Source organism: Phoxinus phoxinus, assembly GCF_949152265.1.
Source record: "Phoxinus phoxinus genome assembly, chromosome: 24".
NCBI classification, from domain to species: Eukaryota; Metazoa; Chordata; class Actinopteri; order Cypriniformes; family Leuciscidae; genus Phoxinus; species Phoxinus phoxinus.
This window is the reverse complement of record NC_136899.1, coordinates 21,149,578-21,174,960: the sequence shown is the minus strand read 5'-3', so window position 1 is coordinate 21,174,960 and position 25,383 is coordinate 21,149,578. Positions and strand designations below refer to the sequence as shown.

The 25,383-nt window shown below is 37.3% G+C and overlaps 2 protein-coding genes across 2 annotated transcripts in view; one reads left to right on the top strand and one right to left on the bottom strand.

The window, feature by feature from the left end:
- The window catches only part of LOC306992629 (NACHT, LRR and PYD domains-containing protein 3-like), a 51,949-nt gene extending 37,654 nt beyond the window's left edge, over positions 1-14,295 (bottom strand). The window contains exons 1-4 of the mRNA XM_079601753.1: positions 13,487-14,295; positions 10,134-11,113; positions 8,946-9,119; positions 6,091-6,261 (exon numbers count right to left, since the gene is read on the bottom strand). Of these exons, the coding sequence (XP_079457879.1) occupies positions 6,091-6,261; positions 8,946-9,119; positions 10,134-11,113; positions 13,487-14,269 (2,108 nt within the window). The 5' untranslated portion in view covers positions 14,270-14,295. The remainder of the gene's footprint in view (positions 1-6,090; positions 6,262-8,945; positions 9,120-10,133; positions 11,114-13,486) is intronic.
- A 4,249-nt stretch (positions 14,296-18,544) lies between these two features.
- LOC306992654 (protein adenylyltransferase SelO-like) lies at positions 18,545-25,189 on the top strand (the record flags this gene model as incomplete). The annotated part of the gene is made up of 19 exons (XM_079601786.1): positions 18,545-18,641; positions 18,719-18,837; positions 19,286-19,414; positions 19,492-19,556; positions 19,878-19,934; positions 20,101-20,199; positions 20,306-20,327; positions 21,821-21,897; positions 21,981-22,050; positions 22,155-22,227; positions 22,333-22,416; positions 22,994-23,123; positions 23,217-23,261; positions 23,338-23,419; positions 23,786-23,878; positions 23,970-24,049; positions 24,129-24,172; positions 24,760-24,839; positions 25,028-25,189. 19 exons carry the CDS (start codon positions 18,545-18,547, stop codon positions 25,148-25,150), a joined length of 1,569 nt encoding a protein of 522 aa, XP_079457912.1. The 3' UTR covers positions 25,151-25,189.
- Positions 25,190-25,383: the final 194 nt, after the last annotated feature.

The following is a 25,383-nucleotide window of genomic DNA, read 5'->3' as shown; positions in this document are numbered from 1 at the left end:
GATAATCTTACTTTTAACTTTTTAAATAATGATGCATCACTTTATTAATCACATACCTTTCGAGTTGGGATAACATAAGTGGGATCCAACACATGCAGAAGCTCCCTAAATCCATCATCATCCACAATGGAAAAGGGTTGCTGACCATGTTCACCAGGGCCTCATTTACCATTTCTTTTTTGGAATCTATAATAAAATAAAATGCAGGTGTATTGTAGGAGCCTAAAATATTATTTAGATAATGTTTATTATTATTATTATTATTAATTACTTTGACTACTGTGTGGATTGTTAGTAGTCCGTGTATGCTCGTGCAGTGCTCGATAATGCCTGAGCATGGAGGAGGTGTTAATGCTGTATGTCAGCTCCTTTAGGCACACCAAGCATTTCACCTAGAAACATAAACGAATAGACATGAAATATAATACAGCCTTATAGTGAGTATTATTATTATTATATCAAAACAGTAAAACAATAATAATACACATACCTTATTGTGACCAACCATTTAAAATGGATTTCCTCTTTCTTGCTGGCTCCATTACAAGGAAAAAGGAAGAGGTCACAAAAAGCAAACAAATCAAAAAGGGCAATCCAAATCAAAAAGCAGTCCAGTCCAAATCCAAAAAACCAAAGCAATCCAAATAATCTTATCTAATTAATTTAACAATACTATGATATAACTACTATAATTAATAATAACAATATACTATAACTAATCTAACCTGATATAATCTAAAAATGTATACAGCCCTAACACATATATTACACAATAACGACGATGACACAACTATCTAACTGTAACTCTCTGACTCTACTACAACTGATTCAACTACTCCTGACAACACCCACAAGGTGGCGCGAGTTTCGAACCCCCTTTATCCGGACACGACACTCAGAACAAACCGGTGACGTATCCACACAAACCGAGGCCTCGTTTGTTATGAGTCACGTGATTTTCACGTTAACAACACAAGCCTCGAGTCGCGGCTTCATCTGGCATGCCTCTTTTTTCTCGACACAAGCACAAGAACTGACCATAACATGGATCCAGCAGATTGTCTCTTCCGCCTCCGCCAGGGTAACCCTCCAATGGAGGAATATTTTAAGGAGTTTTGTAAGCTTTGCCATGCGGTGGACGTCTTAAAGGACATGTTTGGCCATGTCCTTTAAGTAATAATGCTGTCTTAAAGGACATGTTTGGCCATGGACTTAATAAGTTTCTTAATTTCCTCATGCCTGACGATACCCCTCACTACACTCTACTGCAATATATTGGCTTTGCCCTTTTATTGAGCGGTCCGCCATTTACTGTGGGCTTTGTGGATGAGGAACCCCGCAAGCTCACAGTATCTCCTAAGCCTGAGCCAGTTCATGTCATGCCCTCTTTGATGTTGGCAACTCCAGTACTCAAACCGCTCGCCAGCATGCCAGAGCCTCATCGGATCCGCCCCGTCAAGGCCGCCAGTCCAGTCTCGTCCCGCCAAAACCACCCTTCCGGAGTCTCGTCCAGCCGAGACCACCCTTCCGGAGTCTCGTCCAGCCGAGACCACCCTTCCGGAGTCTCGTCCAGCCGAAACCACCCTTCCGGAGTCTCGTGCAGCCGAGACCACTCTTCTGGAGTCTCGTGCAGCCGAGACCACCCTTCTGGAGTCTCGTGCATTAAATTAAATCTCGTAAATTAATTGTTTTAAATCTTTTTATGGATTTTGTATGGATTTGGAGTCATTTTTACTCAAAACTAATGGCTGGGATAGATTCAGCAACCCTAAAAACCCATAGTTAGACATCTCAAAAGCTAATATTGGTTTATATGGTTTATAATATTATTATTTTTTTGTACCCAGGCCCTCTGGGCACCCCAACTTTGATTGCCTCTCCAGGCGTTTCCCCGAGGATTTGGCCTTGGATAAATTGGGAGGTGTTACTAGACACCTATAGGAACACTATTTTTTTTTTGCAGATTGGCTAAAGAAATGCCTAACTTTCCCTAACTAAATGGGAGTTAGTAGACATGTGCACCTGTACTCATAGTCAACAGAATGTGTTACAGGGACCATTAAAATAAAGTGAAACCAATATGGTCAAACCTAAATTGAGAATTATGACAACATAATTCTGAACATACCATGAGGTTTCACTGGATATATGCAGTAATTGTTTCGGTCTTCCTAATGCTACCTTCTGCCTCTGTTTTGCTCTTTTCATCACTTTCTCCTTCCAGTATATCATTCTCTCCTCCACTGTGCATTTCTGTACATCCATAGCATAATAATCGCCTGCCTCTGCTCTTTGTTCCTGTTCTCCTGATTCATCTGCATCTCGCTTGGATTTTTTTGTAAAGAAAACAAATATCTGTCTCTGTATCCCTTCCTCTTCATTTGGGCTTTCTGTCTCATAGAAAACAGCCATAAAAACACATAATGAGGACTATTGTATATACTTTTGTAAAGATAATATTCATATGGTGTATATCCTATCTAATTTCATGCTAGCATTTGAATTAGCCTATTATGTAAAGTGTAATGAGCAAAATAGCTGTATTGAACATATACAGTTGAATCGGGTGTGTTTGGTCAGGAAGAGTGTGTAGATTTGGTGCGCCTCCAGAGGCCTGTTGCATGAAGCTAGTTGAACAAACTGAGTTTCAGAATAGGTTTAGAGTTGACAAATATAAATCCAACCTGGATTAGATCCGGTTCAACAGGCTCACAAAGCTCAGCATAAACGTTTTCTGTCAACTCAGGTTTGATCCAGAGTTTGCGATTAACTCTGAAGCGTGTCCACGTGAAAGTGTGACACTTGTGTGAACAGCCAATCACACGGAACATGGAGAACGTCAGTTTGATTCACTTCTCGCGAGAGAGCCACGCAATTCATTTCTCTGCTGAAGATTAAGAGATCATTATGAAAAAATATCATGAAATGAAATGCATTTACAAGGCAGAAATAAACACAGCTGCTGGAGCGAAGGTTTGAGAAGACCGCTGAAAGAAAATAACCGACTATATCAATGCAAGTGAATCAAACAAATAGGTCTTTAATTTATATAGTTTCACAAAGAGTTCAAAAGAATACATGCAAGCTTAATATGTTTAAAAATATATATATATATATAAAGCAAAGTTTAATATTAACCCTAAAAAGGGAAAGGCCATAAAAAGACATCAGAAAATGAATTTCTTGCTATTGTATTGGTTATTCAGACATTAATACAATTTCATGTTTTTTTAGGTTTTTTTACATGACATTTTTATTTTGGATTTCTAATTTTTAATTAGGACATAAATACATTGCCCCTTTAGGGTATACAGTCATTAAAAAAAGAATTCTTCTTTGGCAATTTGTATTATAACATCTTAGCCAAATTAAAATAATAATAATATTCTCTCATAACTTAAACTAAACATTCTTTGTAAAATTCAGCTGATCATTAAGTATAATGCCCATTTATGAATATTAGCCTTCTGTATAATATTTAATAAACAAATATGTATGGCCTATTAATTATCGATATGACAAAAACTTTGCTGAAAAACCTCCTGCTTGCTCTACTTCATGCCTTCTGTCGTCTCGATTAATTAGTTTATACTTAACAAATAAAGTATTGAAGGTCATCCTGTAGCGCAAGTGACCATGTAGTAACCATGGCGATGGAACCCGCTAAAAACCAATCCACTTTCTTGAGCCCGAAAAAAACGAATCTCAAACTTACAAGGGGAGCAACTGAAACTGGCTTCATGCAACAGGCCACAGAAACAGTGGGAAACACTGATTTAACAACCACCACTCACTGTAACTCTGAAGTGCTCCTGAAGAGCTTAATTTGCTGGCTCAGGTGTTGGATCAGGGTTGGGTCTGAACTCAAGGTAGATCTCCAGGAACAGTTTTGGGCGCTCCAGATTTAGATTAATGAGATACACACACGATTTACGTTACCTGCTTCTGTGCATCAAAATTATACATAATATTGAACTATTCATTCGGGCAAGCACATTTCATTCTTTCTCCGCAAGAACACAAGTCCGTTCTTAGATCTGAGAAACCACCCAGGAGAACCCTAACACTGCACATTTAGGATGTCTCTCTTCTCTAACAAACCCACCTGAGATCTTGGAGTCTTTACTAACGAGCTGATGAGTTGAATCAGCTGTGTTTGATTAGAGAGACATCTAAACTCTGCAGTGCTGGTGACACTCCAGGATCAGGGTTGACCCCGGATTTCCATCAACTGCGGAAAGGCTGCGGATCGCAGTGGTGTAGTCTACGTGATACGCAGGTATACGCCGTATACCCACTAGGAAATGCCAAGTATTTCCGTATACCCACTAAAAAAAGCTTGAGGATACGTAACAACTTCATTTTGTGACAGAACTTTCACACTTTCATTCATAAATTCACCGCGTCTGTGTTTGCAATGGACACAGATCAAATCGCGGAATCCAATCACAACTGTATAAAGCAGAACGTCACGGAATTTGGTCATTTTTTTGAATGAATAAATCAAAAGTAGGGCTGTACAATGAATCAAATCGCGACTAGTGTCTGTGAATATTAAAAACTCAAAGAGACTGCAGTTGTTCAACGCGTCTCTGGGAATGAGCGCTCAATGTGTGTGTGCTCTACTACACACACACACTGAAGCGCGCGTGACTTCACACTCGTGGTGTTTTCAGCGCTTCACTGTAGCTATGAGGACATGATGTAGGCTACACATGTGCACTTCATCACAGAGCTGCTATGAGAGTCACTTCATGACAATTTCACCATTTCATTTGATAAAACTATCGTCATTCATTTGTAGCCTATCATACACACACAGAAACTGTAATGTCTTTACGACAACCTGTCAAAATAAAAGTTCGGTATAAACTCAAAGAAATTATGAAAGAAATTGCACAGTAAAATGTTCTGTAAAATAATAATAATAATTAAATCTATTACAACTTATTTTAAAAAGGAATATCACACAAATTTTCATACATGTTTTAATAAAAAAAAACAGTAAACTTGCCAAAACAATAACACCATTTTCTTTCAAAAGCACCATCTCTAAAAGTAAATTTGTATTTGTGCCTATAATGGTTTTTTTTTTTTATTAGTATTGTCAGCTGATAAAACCTGTGCTTCAGGGACCATATTCATATAACATCTAAGGCTAAATGTAGCTCTTAACTTTTAAGTTAAATGGTGATTAACAATAAACAGTAGAAAATCAGTCCAGTCTCCTCAGCTGTAAATGCCATTGGCTGTTAAAGTCTTGTGTTGCTTATAATAAATTGACATGTTGATAACACTTAGTCTCATAATGCTCTCAATTACATGTCGTTGCATAGGCTACTGTATGCATTAGTGAGTGTGGTGGTGCTTATGGGGTGATGAGACAGGTTAGGCGGGGGGGGGGGGGGGGGGGGATACTCACTACCAAAAACTAGACTACACCACTGGCGGATCGGGTCCGCTGCGTGTCGGCTCCGTGCTCCGTTGTCCTTCAATACCCACCAGGTCCGGATTTGTTGCGGAACGGCTGTGGCCGAGGACCCACGAGATCGCGCTAATTCATGTGTGATCGCGCAATATGTAGTTTCGATAAACAGAACCACCAAACCAGGAACAGTTTTCCGCCATGATCATCATATTTTCCGCCAAATATGATCCGCCATGATCACGGTGTATTTTATTTTGAAAATTAAATGGATATTTTATTTTGTTTTGGTTTGTTCTGTTTTTTGCTCGACTTCCTGTCCTGCGCACTCTGCCCTGTAGTGCTGCGAAAATGGGAAAACTCCCATTTTCTATTCAAAAATAGAAGCTCTGCTTATCTGCTCCGGAGGGCTGCGGATCGCCGGAGTCGAAACGCAGCCGTTCCGCAGTCAGTGAAAATACACACATTGACTTTAATGGAAACCTATTGACTCCACCGCTGTTCCGGAGCGGATCTGCAGCCGTTCCGCAGTTGGTGGAAATTAGGGGTGAGAACCACTGAATTATTACAGGAACAACATTGGGGAAAACACTGTTGTGCAACACAAATGATTCATCTTACTGAGGACAAAGACATGTGTGTGACTATCAGAGAAACAATCTTACCACAGTGTCTCCAGTTTACAGTGAAGATCCTCCAGTACAGCAGAGAGCAGATGAACTGAATCTCCTAGTTGATTCCTAGACAGATCCATTTTTCTCAGGTGTGAGGGGTTTGATCTCAGAGCTGAAGTCAGAGCAGCACAACCTTCATCTGTGACTCCACAATCCCTCAACCTGTAGAGAACAATGACACACTCTTCACTCTCTCAGTTCAGATCAACACGTACAAGCCACAATTCTACACTATTAAATATGTCTAAATTTTAATTGGAGATTTATCACAGTCATAAAAAAATAATAAAGAAATTTAAAAAGCTTTCAACACCTGTGCTCCAAAAATACCAGTTTATAATGTCAGTTTAATAATAGGAGAAACACAGAGGAAAGATAATCTTCTTTTGTTGTTTGTTAATTATTGATCCTGATGTTGTGAAAGCTCAAACAAAACCAACTTTTTCAATGATTTCAGACAGCAAGACCAGCATTGATTAAAGTTTATTATGGGGCAAGAACATTTTTCTAATGGCACAGCATTTTTTTTTTATAAGTTAACTGCATCTCCTGCGCTGCAACAAACCACTCCGATAATATCTGCACATTAATGTACGGCTCAGGCTAACTGTAGGCCTACATCATGTAAGACTCCAATACAATTACTAGGTAATTATTCCCTCACAAATAATGCTGTAAACTGTGTCTATTATGATAGACTACACAATATTGTAATATTATTTTCAAATTTGTTTTTAAATTATTATTATTATTATTATTTTAAGTAATTATTGTACCTGGTTCATTAGGCTACTCTTGTAAGAAAGTAACAGTGGCTGGAACAGACTTTAAGCATCACCTGCGCTTGAAAAGATGCAATCTAATCCTGTTTACATGAAATAAGCTGCTCCCAATCAGGTTTGAGCTCACGGAACTGTTGCTATGACAGCAACTCCAGGATGAGCTTCGAAGAACCTCACAATCCTGGATCTTGTAAAATCATCAACAGTAAAATCCAGATAACAGTAATCCACATATGAAGAACGGGCCCCTGTTCTCCAAGTGTTTTTGTAGACTGTAAATGATTTTTTTTTTTTCACAGTACTCTCAACAGTTCTCTACTGTAGAATCTGCATCCAGTATGTTACTGTAGATTAGTTTTCACAGTATTATTACTGTACTCTCAACAGTTCTCTACTGTATAAGCCGTGTGTAGTGATGATGTGCCTCCAGCAGTGCTCAAAGTGGCGTCACTAGGCCCTTTTTCTACTCAGCCACATGATTTACAAAACCTGCTTCTGTGATTCACAATTATACATAATATTAAACTATTCATTCAGTCATGGTGATGACTAGAAGTGTGCACTGATAGATCAGTGGTCAGGTAATAATTTGTTTTGTTTTTTCGGTAAAAGTTAAACAGTGCGGAAGGTGTGAAAATAAGCGTATACATAGTGACATCACTATATGACAAACACTGCCCCAATAAATATTATTTAGCTCACATTGACATTTTCTTGAGGTGGCATTTTAATATTTGCTGAACTCTTCACCCGCCATTGACAGAAATGTCTGTCATTTGTGATAAAACGCTTCCCTGCCATTGATTAAAACACAGATGAAGAAGAAGCAGAAACATGCGATATCATATGTGACTCTGTGCTGGCAAAATGAGTCAGAATGTGTACAGGCTATTACGAGTTACAGGCAAAACAAGTAAAAAATGGTAGAATTTGAGGTTTTCACAAAAATTAGTTCATTAAGCCCTCATCAAAATAGCAATTAAACATTTAAAAGTATCTTTATTTGTATGTTTTCTGAGAGGAGTATCTTTCCTCTGCTCGCTTTCCCTCAGCATAAGTTGGTATTGTTTTAAAGCGTAGCATTCCAACTTTGTGAATATTCATAGTGAATTCTCGACGGCATGAGTCTGAACCAATGAAATGTGATTTTCAAACTCATACTGATTTAAACAAAATCATTTTTCTCACATTGACATCCGAAGCGTGCCTCAAAGACGCCTCAGACAGCGCGTGATCCCGATATACACTAATACCTACACAGAATTACAGTATTTCAATATATGTATATATTGTTTCTATAAATACTTGGTTTTGACTTGGTGTGTGCCAAATTTGGAATTATTACCAGAGATTTTAAGGTATGATTGGTAGATGATTTTGTTTTGGAACCTTCAGAAAACTTTAACTAGATTTTTCTCAAAATTGACTTTGACTATTAAATTCAAACAGGTGTAGCTCAGTCATGAAAATTTTCTCATTGCGACTTATTTTGCCAGAACGGGTCACGTATGTAAGCAGATGCATATGTAAAATCAAAACTGCCTAATGTTACTTAATGAAATGTGGACGCAGGATGAGGTATAGGACTGTGAAGCTTTGGGGTTGTTGTTGGACTTGATCTACTCCATCTGTGTTTTGATCATCGTTCTGAATCCGATCCAGACGTAGTCTAAATATCTAATATCTACAATTTCTAAAAACATAAGCAATTTTTCAGCATACAAGACTTAACATTTTAAGTCATATTGCTTCTCAAGTAAATGTATCTTCAATTAAGAATACAAAAAATAAAAGAAGACAAAAATACTGAGAAAGAAATAGATTTTCTGCAATGTAGTCCTAAAATGTACATCAAAGCATTTAGTCCAGGGTTCCTCAAATCCGGTTTTGAAGTGCCGCTGTCCTGCAGAGTTTAGCTACAACCCTAATTAAAGACGCCTGAACAAGCTAATCCATGTCTTCAGAGTTACAGGAAGATGAGTTTTATCAGGGTTTGAGCCAAACTCCATAGGCCAGCGATAACAATAACAATGTCTGACTATGATATACCGTAGATGATCTTACCAGAGTTTTTCCAGTTTACAGTCAGGATCCTCCAGTACAACAGAGAGAAGCTTCACACCTGGATCTCGCAGTTTTTTACCAATCATATCAAACTGTCTCAGTTGTGAGGGGTTTGATCTCAGAACTGAAGTCAGAGCAGCACAATCTTTCTCTGTGACACCACAATCACTCAAACTGTAGAGAGATGAAAATCATACTTGGTAAACACTATGAACTGACAACAAAAAAGCAATAGAAAATAGAGAAAAAAATAGACAATTTGTAGATGGAGTAAAGAAAACACTGGACTTTGTTACCAATGGATGGCATTGTCTCAAAATTACTCAGGAACCTTGAGGTCATAGTGTCACAGATTACAATAGGAGAGAGAGTTAAGTGTGAATAAAAGACAAATGGGACATGGTATGGACTCAGGATAACAAACCCTCAGTGTGCAAAAGAACAAGATTCTGATCAGACACGACATATACAACATGATTAAACAAACTAACTCCACGCTTTTCTCTAAATGTAAGACCGCATTCTTGGGCTCGAATTCTTGGCCTCCCTTGCAGGAGAATAACCAATAAACATGCTTTATGAATATTTTATTTTATGTCCATTGTTGACAGGGAAACTACTTTATAACTGGATCAGTGATAAATCACCCTTTGTCTAGCGTATACTTAAGAAAGTTTATTCCCATGACATGAATTTTACAACCATCAACTGATATCTCAACCATGATTGTGTTTTTTTTTTAATTATAATATTTTGTGCTTTTTTATGTAATATTATAAATGTTTTATTATATATATTATGGTGTCACATTTATAGGTTTTGACATTTGCCTTTTTAGTCCAGCTTTTAACGTGGATCAAATCCATATCAATGGTTTAAGTACTAATTCATTTGTAACATTAAACTTGTTTGTTTTAAATTAATCCTCATGTTGAAGACATTGGCTGTCAGGTGCTTTGACACAAGTTTGAGTCAGCTTGTATTGTTTCCCAATCACATCTCCCCGTCATTATTCCCATCAATAAAATAGCTAAATACAAATAATAATAAACAAATCAGAAAAAACAATAAAAACAAGTATGCTCCCATATTGCACCTATTACTCAAACAATGTATGTTTTTTAGATTCATGAGCTTTTGATTTTCTTTTGTTTTTACAGTAAAGTGATTGTTTTCACTGATACTTACTGAACTTTAATCACAGGCAGCAGCTTCTGGAGAACCTTCAGTTTTTCAGCTTTACTGTTTTCTCCAACAAATGTATTAATATCAAACTCCTCCAGCTTCTTCTCTGATGTCAACAACACAAAAACTAAAGCTGACCACTGAGATGAAGAGAGTCTGGCTTCACTTATTGTTCCAGATTTCAGATACTGTTGAATTTCCTCCACTAGTGACTGGTCACCCAGTTCATTCAGACAGTGGAACAGATTGATGGATTTCTCTGGAGAGTCAATGGTCCTGATCTTCTTCTTGATGTACTCAACTGTTTTCTCATTGCTGTCAGACCTTCTTCTTCTCAGTGTCATTAGTCCCTGAAGGAGAATCTGGTGAGACTCCACTGACAAACCCAGAAGGAAGCGCAGGAAAAGGTCCAGATGCCCATTTTTACTCTGTAAAGCTTCATTCACGGCTCTCTCATGGAGCTTAGAAAATGAAACATATTCTGATAAATTGGGTTTAAACCAATCCTTAAATATAGACAACACACCTCGTTTGGTGACTGGGTCAAATACATTCCTGTTGTTGTTTATGAGGCAGAGGTGCACATATAAAGCTGCTAGATGTTCCTGAACACTCAGATGAACAAAGCAAAAGACTTTCGCCTGATACAAGCCTAACTCCTCTCTGAAGATCTGAGTGCACAATCCTGAGTACACTAATGCGTCTGTCACATCAATGCCACACTCTCTCAGGTCTTCCTCATAGAAGATCACATTGCCTTTCACAAGCTGCTGAAAAGCCACTTTCCCCAGTTTGAGGATCATGTCTTCATCTGTCAGGTTCTTCTCATAGTCCTTCTCATGTTTGATGTTGGACTGAAGGATCAGGAAGTGTGTGTACATTTGAGTGAGAGTCTTGGGAATCTCTCCGCTCTCTGCTTCACTCAACATCTTCTCCAGAACAGTGGCTGATATCCAGCAGAAGACTGGGATGTGGCACATGATGTAGAGCAGGGGTCGGCAACTGGCGGCCCGCGGGCCAAAACTGGCCCGCCAGCAATATTTTCTGGCCCGCCGGATTATTTTGGAAGTCCGTTTTTTTTTTTTTTTTTTTTTTTTTTACTATAACGGTTTACAAATAGGCCCCGTGAATCAGTGATGCGCGGGATGATCCAAAAGGAGCGACGAGTGCCTGCGGTCACCCGCGGTTACGAGTCATCCAAAAATATTTTTAATGATATTCGGGTCGCGGTCGGTCGGGTAGTTTGAAATAAAGATGCCAATTAAACCATTGTAATTTAGGCTACTAGACATAATGTTCTATGAAATACACAGGTCTACACTTTATTGGCTGAATAACTGCGCGAGGATGACGCACGAGCTCAGTCTGCAGAGATGACAGTGGGACATCCTTATTTACCCAGGGCTCTCAAGTGTCACGCATTGAGCGTGACAGTCACTCATTTCAGTCTTTTGTCACGCACTCCCGCCACACATTGTATTTCTCACGCGGAAAAACTTTATAATATATTTAATATGCCGCAGCGCCCAAAACTTCTCTGGCCGCACTGCTGTCACTATGGAACCGGCAGGAAACAAGCGCGTCGCCGCGACGCGTCACCCCTGGAGTTCTTAGTTGAGCCTGCCACTTAACAGCCAATCAAAAAAAAAGAAAGGGGCTACAAAATAGCCAATCAGAAAATAGTACTATTGTATCTGGGTAAGATTTAACGTAACAACCAATGGGGAAAAAAGGAATTGTTCACGTGATCTTCCGAAAGTGTTACATTACTTGTTACATTATAAACATCTCTCTCTCCAAATAGGCTTAATAATTTTATTAGCACTAAATAAATTAAAGTGTATTGTATAGTCGATGTTATAAGTCACTTTTAAAATCATGTCATATTTTATAATATCCATGGCCATGCATTAATCATTGTATCTGTCTTTCAAATATGTCAGGTAAAAAGCATACTTTGTATTTGGTTGAATTGTCAGTGCCATGTGTCAAATATTATCTTCTGCAAGTCTGAGCATTAATAATAACAACAAAAACACTAATAATATTATTATTAATGAAACACCAATAATATTAACACTAATATAAAAACAATAATAAACACAAAAGCACTAATAATAATATTATTAATGATAATAATTAATAATTATTATCAACATCACAGCCCCCCCCCCCCCACCACCACCCATGTGTCACTCTAGCTTGTCTTCAAAACTTGAGAGCCCTGTTTACCTGAATGTTGAGCGCGTTATTAGGCTAACTTTTGAATAAGAGCTGACGCGGGACAAAATGCCCGATTTCCCAAAAACGTTGAACTGAGCAATGCCATTGTGCCATTTTAATAGGCTACTTTTAAACGCATATAGCTCAGTAATGCGAATTTTATGTATTTTCTGAGAGGAGGCGGGGTTTTTGTTGGGAAATTCGGAGGAGAGACGCGCACGTCGATTAGACTGGATAAACACATGCAGCATCTTAATTGTTAAGAAAATGAAACGAAATAAATGAATAAATCAAGCCTTTATTACAAAACACAGTATTCAGAAAAATGCGCACCCTTCCTACGTCTATGGCCCAATATGCGGGTCGGGTATTTTCTTTCTTTTGTTTGCGGTCCGAGTTGCGGGCGGGTTGAAAACGTCGGTCGGGTGCGGGTTGTTTTACATTGACCCGCGCATCACTGCCGTGTATCATTCGTTCAATCGTTTTTTTCCCCCCAAATTAAAACCAAAAATAAAAAAATGAAAAACGGCTTGTTTTTGAGATTTGAGATTCTGAAAACGAGATCTAAATTTTTAAAGCAGGTGAACACTTTTAAGCTTTTACTTCTAAGTATTTTAAGCGGTTGCTGAATTGAACCTTGTGGGAGCGGGACGGAAAAAAACAGTCCTGCGCAGACCTCTTATTGTGTCCCGAATAAATAATAATTTAAAAACAGGAATAAAGTTCAAAAGTTGTTCAGTCCATTGGTAATACAATGCTAAATCAGATGTACAATAACACGTCCAACAATCGATTTAAATAGTACATGGGGTTTCATTTATCGTTAATAAGATGTATCCGCGGCATTTTCTCGTGTGCTTAAATGGTCCAGTGGTAGAACTTTCGTCAAGTGTGTAAAAGGTTCTGTGTTCTAATCTGCATTTGTATAGTTTTTTTTCTTTTCGTTTTTTTTTTCTTCATCAAAACCGATTATGCTCATCAGTGGTTGTATATCAAGTAGTAGGGACACGTTTGTGGGCATTATATTTTGTGATTTCACCGTAACGAATAGGCCTATTCCATGTAGCTGGCCCGCCATCTACTGGATAAAAAAAAAATTGGCCCGCGGCCAAAGTTACTTGCCGACCCCTGATGTAGAGGCTCCTTGATGACTTCAGGTGTGAGATGATCCTGTCGGCCAGACTCTGATCACTGATTCTCTTCCTGAAGTATTCCTCCTTCTGTGGCTCATTGAAGCCTCGTACCTCTGTCACTCGATGGACACACTTAGAGGGGACGAGATCGGCTGCTGCTGGTCTAGAGGTGATCCAGATGAGAGCAGAGGGAAGCAGATTCCCCGCAATGAGGTTCGTCAGCAGTGCGTCCACTGATTTCTTTTTGTTTACATCTCGTAGAGTCTCATTCTTTTGAAAATGTAAGGGAAGACGACACTCATCCAGACCATCAAAGATGAACAACATTTTATATTTGTCACTACATATTTCCATTTCTTTTGTTTCAGGGAAAAAGACGTGAAGAAGTTCTGAAAGACTGAACGTTTTGCCCTTCATCAAATTGATCTCTCTGAAAGGAAGTGGAAATATGAGCTGGACGTCCTGATTCACTTTGCCTTCAGCCCAGTCTAGGATGAACTTCTGCACAGAGACTGTTTTTCCAATCCCAGCGACTCCCTTTGTCAGCACAGTTGTGATGGGTTTGTTTTGTCCAGGTAAAGGTTTAAAGATGTCATTGCATTTGATGGGTGTGTCCTCTGTTGCTGATCTCCTGGATTGTGTCTCAATCTGTCTCACCTCATGCTCATTACTGATCTCTCCACTGTCCCCCTCTGTGATGTAGAGCTCTGTGTAGATCTCATTCAGGAGTGTTGGGTTTCCCTGCTTTGCTGTTCCCTCATTCAGACACTTAAACTTCTTCATCAGCTTTGATCTAAATGTGTTGAGGACTTCATGGCTGCAAAATTAAAATTACATGGTACATGTATTACATAAGTTAATATAGAGATACATATATAGAGTAAAATGTCTTATTTGTTCTCTGTATCGTGACCAAGAACATATCATAATATTTATGAAATGTGTTAATTATTAATGTGTTTTAATTTTGATCTCAATCAAAAAGATTCCACACTTTACCTGACACCAGCACACCTGCTTTCATTAAAGTCCTGTAGTTGCTTCATAGATTGGTCACTCTTCTTACAGACGGGGTTTGTAACTGCTGATCTTTGTGGTGGGATTGAACTTAAACATCATGAAGAGAATCAAGAATCAGACACTCTGATATTGCTGATATTTTTTTTTACATCACCTGAATAATTCTGTCAACAGTTAATAAGTAAATGTACTTATTTATAAATAAACTGCTCAAGGGCACAACTGTAATAATACTAAAAACAAAAACTATAAAAAAAAGTTTGTCAAGACAAACTTTGTGTTAGCTTGAGAAAGTTTGTTATATATTGTACATGAAAATAATACATTGTTGATTGATTGATTGCTTATAATTTAACATCATGTCAGTTATCAGAGCTATTTTAATGGTGAGAATAAAAGTAGCAAAATATAAAAAGAGAAATAAACAAAAACGTTTTTTAACTAAATCGGCCTCACTATTCTTTTCATAAGAATCAACAGAATAGAGTCCTAGAGGAGTTAAAACCATCGTATTTCCTTAAAATATGCTTTAAAGATAATGGACTCTGTCATAAGAGGCATAAAGGAGGATCTTCAACTGATAACAAAACCTTGTGCCTATTTGGCAATATGTGCCTATGATATGGTCCCAGTGATTATCTGAGTACCAACAACCTGATTAATTTCATAAAGTTTGATTGTATTACATTGATATCATTTGTTGGTAATTTTCGGAGGAGTCATTTTGGAGGAGGTTATGATGGGTTTGAGGTTATAATATATAGGAAATTATTTGAGCTCTGAATATAAGCACCTGCTGCACATTACCTGGAATTTATTGCACAAAGCCCAGGTACCAACAAAAAGGACTACAGTCCATTTAAAATGCCCACAAAAGCTGGGTGTTTAAAATAATATAAGAATCTCATTCAATAAAATGCTATATCTGAGTCCAAGCCAAAAAATTTGAACACTTTGTAGATATGTCTCTCTTGCATCAAGTGAAGACAACAGTGTCTAGTATGAATATCATAAATGCAAAAACACCATAATATTAAAATGCCAATCACATGATTTTAAAATTTTTTTTATACCTGAGATCAGTCTGTGTATTGTCAATCTTAAAATGTATTGGATGATCCATAGACCAGTCACTCCTCAAAGACACACAGCTGGGCTCTGATCTCTCCTGCTGAACTGAACTATAACAGAACAACGAAACATAAAAACAAAACTTTTTAATGAAAAGCACTTGAGGACGGTTTAACATTGTTTTCAAGAAATTTCCTTTAAAACACACACACACACACACACACACACACACACACACACACACACACACACACACACACACACACACACACACACACACACACACATAAATAGAATGTCACAGTTTTTTTCTAAATTTTATTTATTTTATTAGCCTATATAAAAGGTTATTTAATGTGTTTATTTAGTAGGCTACCTGCATCCTTTAGAACAATCTTCTTCTCTGGATGTTTGTCTGTCATCCATGATAAAGCTGAACAGTTGAAACAGTCTGATCTCCACTGACTCTGGATATAAATGACAAACAAACACAAAACTAATGTTATTAAACATTGTTAAACATTATAATTGATCTGTCCAGATCGTGAGTTGGAAATAAATAGAGATCTTTTGAAAAATCATCATATAGCCAACACGACACACAAAAGAAACCTCGTTAATTTCCTTTCAGAGAAAATATTAATGTAGAAGTCACCAGCTGTAAAGGTCTCGAGTACGCGAACAGTAACTTTGTCAAAATGTATCTACATAGCCAACCGATTCACAAACTCCTCCATCTGTTTCATCAAATAGGCTACACATAAATGCCTGTCTACCGTTCTATTTCACATCTAATAATATTTTGTATCGGAAGGAATCGTCTGTCTGACTAAAATGGCGAATCATCAGCTTCTTTTACTTTCGTTATTATCTGTGACGAAAGGAGCACGTGATTAAACTGCTGAAGTCGCTATAATGTTGGCAGTGTTTAATGGTTGTTGCCCTTATTGGCAGATGGCGTGAGTTTAATCACCACCAGTCAGGTAAAGGTTTACAGTTAATAACTCCAGTCAGTTTTGTGTGCTGATAAACTCAAAACAAACATATTTATTACGCGGATTAATGCATTTGTAGGAGCCACAGCAGATTATTCATACCTGGTCCCGCCAGTAGAGGGCGGTGTGCGCTGTGTAGTGGAAGCGGGTGTTCGAGACAGGCGTGCAGATCAGGTCACCTGTCTATCAGTCAGTAAAACATGTAAACGTTCATCAGCCTATTCTTCCACATCTGACTTGAATAGAATCTATCTAGCACTGCTTTCTTATTATTTAATAGGCTACTCTAAACCACCTCTACATTCCTCCTCCTCCTTCACATCCACTAAATAAACTTAACTAGACTAACAAGATTGACCATGAGGTTCCTTACTGGTTTAGCTCCAGTCTTCTATAAACACATTTTTTGTGTATAGTTTCAAATAGGACCTACACGTTCCCCAAACTCTGTTAGCAATACATTTAAAGACCTTTTTATATTTCTTCAACAAATAAAATAGCTACTGGCACTGGTGTTTGTTCCTTGACTAAAAGCAAATTGTTCTCCCACCACATCCCAGTCATTATAATCTTTTCTATATAGGTTTCTTGAAGAAAAACATAATTCATTATCTCGAAGTATTCTTAACCTATCGTCTGTCCATGTATTTAACAAACCTATTCTCAAACACTCCATACAGTAACTCCATGATGAACTCAGAGGATAGAGACCGAAAACAACCAATTGTGTAAAATTAAGTGTATTTTAATCATTATACTTTTTATGTACAACTGATGCTTTATTGGTAGTATTTTCTTTTGAAATTGTCATTAGCCAAAACCATTTTTTTTTTTTTTTTTAAAGCATTGTGTGCCTGTTTCTTCCTATTTCTGATTACTACAATGGACAGCATGAATCTGTATCCCACTCTTACCCCGAATTAGTTGACTTTACAAAATTGCAAAGAAACCTGTTGCCTTAAACCATTTAAGTTTCTACACAAGGTGAAACTAAAGAGATCAAGCATAACACATTAAGTGGATGCAGTATTAAGTTTACATTTAGTCTTTACTTAAAATTATTAGTTTGCTTTCTTTCTTTTTTGGGAGTGTACGTTGTATAAATTAGGCTAACTATTTTATGCTACACAAATGTTATGTTTAGGTAATTTCTTATACTATATATATATATATACATATTGAGATTTATTGTAATAAATGCATTCTGTCACATAAATTGGAAGGGAAGAAAATTAAACCATGTTAAAACATGTTTATATTTTTAAAAATGACATTTTCATTACATTCATTTCAATCTTCTCCAGTAGGCTAGTATTTATAATTTTCTAAGTATTCAGTATTTTTTTAAGTATAAGTCGGCTGGTCACATGGTACCTGCTTCTTTTTACAGCACAGATTGGGGGTTGCCCAATCACAGTCGTTCTGATCATTGGCTAGACTAGAGACGCTTATTTAATCATTATAGTGAGAAAGTTCCGAGAGTTTCCATTTTTACGACAGCGTCTAACCCATACAATTATTGGTTTTAATCGGTTATGGTTTATAACGCGCATGCATTTCCAAAAGGACAAAACAGTCCCGAATATGGCGTGGAGCAGTCGGGGTTTGAGCCGATGAGCGCCCTCTGGTGGAATTTAGAAGGATTGTTTGTGTGACAGTTCCGATGTTTTCCTCTAGTTACGTGATGTAAGGAAGTACAGGACGAATATTTAAAAAAAAATATGCCTGTGAGTTTGATGTAATGACAAAACATGGTTTCACATTATTTGTATTTCTATCGGCCGTCGCCATCGCTACATTTAGGGACGAACAAGAATTCTGTGAGATTGAAAGTGAGTTCGATAAGAGTCACTTTTATAGCCATGCAGGGGCGTAATTTGTGGGGGGGTTGGGGGGGAGATAACCCCCCCAATATTTAAATCTATGCATTACAACCCCCCCACAACCCCCCCAATATTTATACCATGATCACATGAAAACCCCCCCAATGTTCAAACCAAATCTACGCCCTTGTAGCCATGTGAAACACTGTGGAGAAATACCACTGGCATTATCACATAAACTACTAGGTAAGATACAGATACGAGTGCCAACATGCTATTTTACACGTTGACTATGTTTGAATCACTTCCTGTGTGTTTTACAGATGCTCTCCCTCTTGATGAGGTTGATGGTAATTGTATTCGTACTGTGAAGAGATGTGTGTTTTCTGAGTCTCAGCCCTCTCCTCTGAAAGAGCCCCTGACACTGGCTGCTGTGTCACAGGTCAATAAACCCATCCACTCATCAAAACTTGTGCTTCTCTGCAGTAAAACCGTGATAGTGTTGCAGTGACTGTGTATTTATGTAATTTAAGAAACAGAAAAATACAAGTGGACCAAACACATACAATAGAAACACTTTATCATAAATTAATTATGTCACAAACAGTTCATTTATTGTATTGAGTTAATTACAGTAATTCAGTTCATTCAGTTTTTTTTATTGTTGTTGTTGTCTTGTCAGTTATACTTTTATTAATTTATTCAGTCATAAAGCATTTAATCAGCTAATGAACTCGTGGGCCACTTGGACTCCTTTACAGAACCGCCAGTGGTCTGAGGATCACAGTCTGAGAAAACTGCTTTAAAACAAAACTGCACCATGGTACCACCACAGTACTTTTTTGTAAATGTTGTTTCTGCATATATTCAGGCTCTTTTGTGTATTTCAGGATGTGTTGAGGAATATTTTGGATCTGAATGAGTCTGTGATTCAGAATGAAGAGTTTGTCCGTTGTGTCAGTGGTGGGAAACTGTTTCCTGGCTCTGTTCCACTGGCACACAGATACGGCGGCCATCAGGTAAAACTGACCGTCATTTCAAACCCGACAGCGATGGCATAAGACAACAGAGCAAACATGTGTTATTATTATTATAGTTTGGTTATTGGGCCGGACAGCTGGGGGATGGAAGAGCACATTTTCTCGGTGAATACACAAACAGGTGAAAAAATCATCCTTTTCCATCAGCGTTCAACAGAAATCATCAGTTGTTATTGTCATATGTGACTTTTCTGTTGTAATGCATGTCAACTTTCCCATAATGTTGTTTAAGATTAAAGAATGGAAAATGTGATCTATACTTCTTGGTTTTTCAGCAAATAGACGATTCTGTAATTTTTTTTATCTAATTCTCACTTTTTAATCTAATTTTTAATATATGCTTAAACGTGTCTGAACAATGACATCCCTCAGTTTAGAACTGTGACAAGTGTTAACCGTTAGATAGTGTATTAGAGCGTTATACAATCTCTTTTTTATCCAGAAAAGGTGAAAGATGGGAACTCCAGTTGAAAGGCTCAGGAAAAACACCATACTCAAGGTGAATATCAGTTCCTGCTGCTCAATATTTCTTACATGCTTTTTAAGTAATTCTGAGATATATTTAGCTGTAAATGATCTTACATTATGACTCGTAGTGTGTGTGTCTCCGTCTGGCAGTAGTGTAACCGTTCTGCTGTATACTGTACATGATGTTTTGTGTGCAGGTCTGGTGATGGACGGGCTGTGATTCGCTCCTCTGTGAGGGAGTTCCTGTGCAGTGAAGCCATGCACTTTCTGGGAGTTCCTACCAGCAGAGCCCTCAGGTACATATGGACATGCACAAGAAGAGTAATATATGTATTTATCACATTCAAATGTTTGGTGTTGAATATTATTTTTATTTCTACTTTTGCCATTTTTATGCCTCAGTCTGGTTGTGAGTGAGGAACCTGTTTGGAGCAGTGGCGATTTCTTTAAGACTGCAAGGGAAGCTCGGCTTCCCCTATAATGTCAACAATTAATGGTCAAATATATGTACTATTTTGTTAACATTTTATTGACTAAAAATGCTTTAGAACACGTTCATCTCGAAAACGAGTTCGTTCAGAATCAGCAGCTGGTCAGCTGACTCGATTTCCTTCTCATTCATTGCCGTAGCGTCACAGTGCATTTTTCTGTTGAAGCCGAGCGTCCATTGACTTCAATGTGGCTGCTTTGAACAGTTTTTTTCAGTGCTCCGAAACTAGACGGTCATTGGATAAATGCTGCGATTATGTCCCGCCCACGGACGCTCAGCGTCTCTGGGGGGAATGGAGGAGTGGGCGGGCCCGGACTCCGGGCGTCTGCGTGGTGATTGGAGGGTATGTCATCTCCTTTTGATTGACATAATTTCTGTCAAATAGCTGAAGCTATTCGAGCTCAGTGAAAAGTAAACTGAAAAACGCTTTTCTCACGGAGGGAAAAATCGCGAAGCAAAGAGGACACTGACAGACAACAAAGAGAAGGTTACTTGTTTTGATAAGCAAATTCTCAGCTCTCTGATTCTGTAAATTGTATTACGAAATTCAAATAATAAATATTGCTTTAGCACTTGTAAATGTGACGTGACAGATCATCTCTCACTCTTTACAACTAGTAAATAATAAATAAACACAAATCAGCATGTTGAAAGATCCAGTACAACTTACCAAAATGTATATGCCTCATACTTAATATCGAGCAATCAGTGTTTTTCAACGCGGAAAGAGATCAATAAAACAGCTGGAGAAAAATGTCACAACGTTTAGGTTTAACGTACGTTAATTACCTCAGGATCAATAAAGCCATAACCATTGCACGTTAGTTGGCTAGAAAAATTAGCTACAGAGAGGAGTATTTTGCTAAATATATGCACTGTATGACATATTTATATTATATTTAATTTGAGTTGTTATTTAACCTTTAATAATGGCTCTCTGTATGTTTACAGCATTAGATTTTTCTTGAAAAAAAAAACATTAATGTAAGTTAGGCTACCTAATATTTATCCAAATGAATCGATATTGAATCAAGATCCGAATCAAATCAAAAGAATAAAATTGAATTGAAATGAAATCGTGTGTCAAGCAATAATAAAATCAGTAACGTTAGCCTACAGTCATTGTACCATGTAAACATTGTAACATGTTTTTACTAAACTTAATAAAATTCAGTTTAATTACCTAATGTTTTGACAATCACGATACACATATTTTGATGGAAGATTTGGACCATTTTTATGATGTAGGCCGAAAATGAGCTTCCCCTCTTTGAAAGACCAGCAGTCGCCACTGGTTTGGAGGGATCCGTTTTATAACGGCAGTGTCATAAAAGAAAGAGGTAAAATACGATCAGATTTGGAAAAATAGAGTAACTAAGTTCTTTATCCGTCCTCAGCTTTATGTGATTGTTCTCTGTATCCATCAGGAGCGTCTGGCCAAGTCCTGGTTTCGTATCGGCTCACTGGAGATATTAACCAGAACTGGAGAGTTAGATGTCCTACGGTATATGAACTTTAACTTGGGAGGGTAATATTTTTTTCTCACTCTTACTTGCTTTTTAATTTAATTTTCATTTAAATTTTCAGGACATTGTTGGATTTTGTAATTAAAGAGCATTTTAAATCTATAGCAACAAATGACCCTGACAAGTATGTGGTGAGTATCTGTGTCTCTGCTGTTTAGTTGTACAGTAATACACAATTATTTTATATTGTCTGACCAGTCTCACTATATTTGAATGGTTTTCATGTTGTGTGAAGGTGTTTTTCTCTAGAGTGGTGAATGAAACGGCACATTTAATCGCCCACTGGATGTCGGTTGGTTTTGCTCATGGTTAGTTCACTCTGCTTTACTTCAGTTATTATCACATAGATTTATCATTATAGATTGAGCTTCATATGCAAAATGCACAACAACATGATCTGCATCTTCACACAGGAGTCTGCAACACGGATAACTTCAGTCTGCTTTCTATCACTTTTGATTATGGCCCATTTGGATTTATGGAATCATATGACCCAAGTATGTTTCTTTGTCTAACTTAAATTTCATTATATTAGCAATCAGCTTCCTACAGTATATGTTTAGTTTTTAAGCTTTTTGTCATATAACACACACACACACACACACACACACACACACACACACACACACACACACACACACACACACACACACACACACACACACTGCACCCTACCCCTAAACCTATCCATCTTTTTAAGCCATTTGGTTTATGAGGATACAGGAAGTTGTGTAAGTTGTAATGCCATTATACACATTTGTGTCCTCATAAACAATATACGAGAACAAACACATACACACGCCTACATATACATACATATACAATACTGCAAATGTGGAGGGAAATTATATGAATAGTAGCTACTTTAGATCTACTATAAATTTTGTAAATACTTACAGTTTATATACATTGGTTGAGGGGCATGATTAATTGCATAATATTTTAACCCATTACTTGTTTTATTTTACTTTATTATATTCTAAGTTAAAGTGAAACAGACAGCCATAATAATAACATATAATAATTGTATTGTTAAATGGGTGTTATTGCTACTGCATTGTTTCCTCTGTATAGATTTAGTCCCCAACACGTCTGATGACGAGGGCCGGTACAGTATAGGAGCGCAGGCTAATGTCGGCCTGTTCAATCTACAGAAACTTCTAGAAGCTCTGAAACCACTGCTGACCTCAGATCAGCTTTCACAGTAAGAGATCGTTTTATATTTCTTGTTGTTAATGGGAATAAAACGGTAATGAAAACGGTTAATGGGTGATTCGTGTCAATTCATTTACTTCAGATCTCAGCAAATATTGAGAGAGTATCCACGAATCTACCATCAAAGGTGAGCATGACATTAGACAATATACACTGTGTTCATCTGAGGCGTTCCTGATCTCATTTTACTGTTTCTGTTATAGATTTCATGAGCTGTTCAAAGCAAAGTTGGGCTTTCTGGGAAATGAAGAAAAGGATTCATATGTGATTGGATTTCTTCTAAAGGTAAATATTAGCTGTATTGTTTTTTCTCTCTAATTGTACTTTAATTAATTCATGTAATAAAGTTCTTTGGCCGTTCTCAAGAAATTTTTTCATTTGTGACAGAAAATGTTATTTATTTTATTATTTTAAAAAAGTAAGGAGTCAGTAAGCTGTTATAGAAAGACACACACACACACACACACATATACACACTTTAATTATACAATTATTTAATTATATGTTTTTTATTTATTTATTATATATTTAATGGCCAAACTGTCAAAACTAGTTGAGTTCAGTATGGTGTTAAATCAGTAGTAGATCACACAAATGGCAGCATTTCTGAGAATGACCCATATAATGTTGTCTGTTGTGTGATGTGTTGAGCTAATGGAGGACACTGGAGCAGACTTCACTATGACTTTCAGACAGCTGAGTGAAGTGACCCTGTCCCAGCTTCAGAAGGGATCCTTTGCTCCGGTACGTTTCCTCTCCATTCACTCGCACAGCGGCTGCAATATCCATAATCATGATTTCAGTCCATTAACTGTGACTGTGTCTCTCTTGACAGTCATTGTGGGCTCTTTCAGACCTCTCATCACACAAGCATTTCAGAGACTGGGTTCAGCTGTATTTACAGCGTCTGTCAAGGTAATGTTGCTGTAATGTAAACTCGAACTCTTTAGAGGATTAAAAATGAACATCACTGTGTTTTAATCGTCTTCTACAGGCTAATAAGTGACTCAGATGCAGCACGGCAGCACAGAATGAAAGGTATGTTTTTGTATGTGTTATATGATGCAATGTTATATATTATGTGTGTATATATTGTAACAGACTACCGTTGAAATGTTCAGGATATGTGAAATTTGTTTTTGAAAGAAGTTTCTTAATCAAAAATATTATTATAAGATGAGATATTATTACAATATAAAATAAATTATTATATTTGAATATACAGTATTTGTGTAATTCATATATTTGTTCAGTTGAATGTAATTTATTCCTCTGATCATTTCTCCAGTCTTCAGTGTCACATGATCCTTCAGAAATCTTTCTAATATGCTGATTTGCTGCTCAAGAAACATTTAAAAACAGTTGAGCTGCTTAATATTTTTGTGGAAACCCTGATACATGTTTTGATTAATATAAAGTTCACAAGAACAGCGTTTATTTGAAATAGAAATCTTTTGTAATATTTTAAATGTCTGTATTGTCCCTTATAATGCATCCTTGCTGAATAATATTATTAATTTATTTTTAAAGCCTTACTGACTGTACATTTTTAAACGGTAGTGTATGTTTTTTTAACAATGTGTTATGTTGTATTTAATGTTATGTGTAATTTGTCTATTGTTCAGGAGTAAACCCACGGTATGTGTTGAGGAACTGGATGGCTGAATCTGCTATCAGAAAAGCAGAGAAAAATGACTTTTCAGAGGTATTATTACATGTGATGTCAAACTAATATGCTGTCATGATCATGCTTATCATATATCATAGAGTATTTGCTTTAATATATTACTGTGGAATGAAGACTTGACAATTATACATGCAATGTAACATCTTCAGACAGACCATCATGGCTTGTCTTTTTCTTAGGTGACAGTATGTTTGATGTATTTCTAGGTGGCACTGTTGCAGAAGACTTTAATGGAGCCGTTTATGGAGCAGGAAGAGGCCGAGAGAGCCGGATATGCCAGTAAACCTCCATCCTGGGCTCAGCAGCTGAGGGTCAGCTGTTCTTCCTAACTCAGGGTCGAATGAAAATCACAAATTTCAGCATCACTTGAACCAAAAATATAGATTATGACATGTAATCACACTTCCTAATGGATGATCTGATTGGAGGATGTATAGTTCAATGCTACACTCTAAAAAATGCTGGGTTGTTTCAACCCAATTTTGGGTCAAATATGGACAAGCCCAGCCATTGGGTTAAATTTTTAAATTAAATGTTTAACCCAATGTTTGGGTTTGTCCAT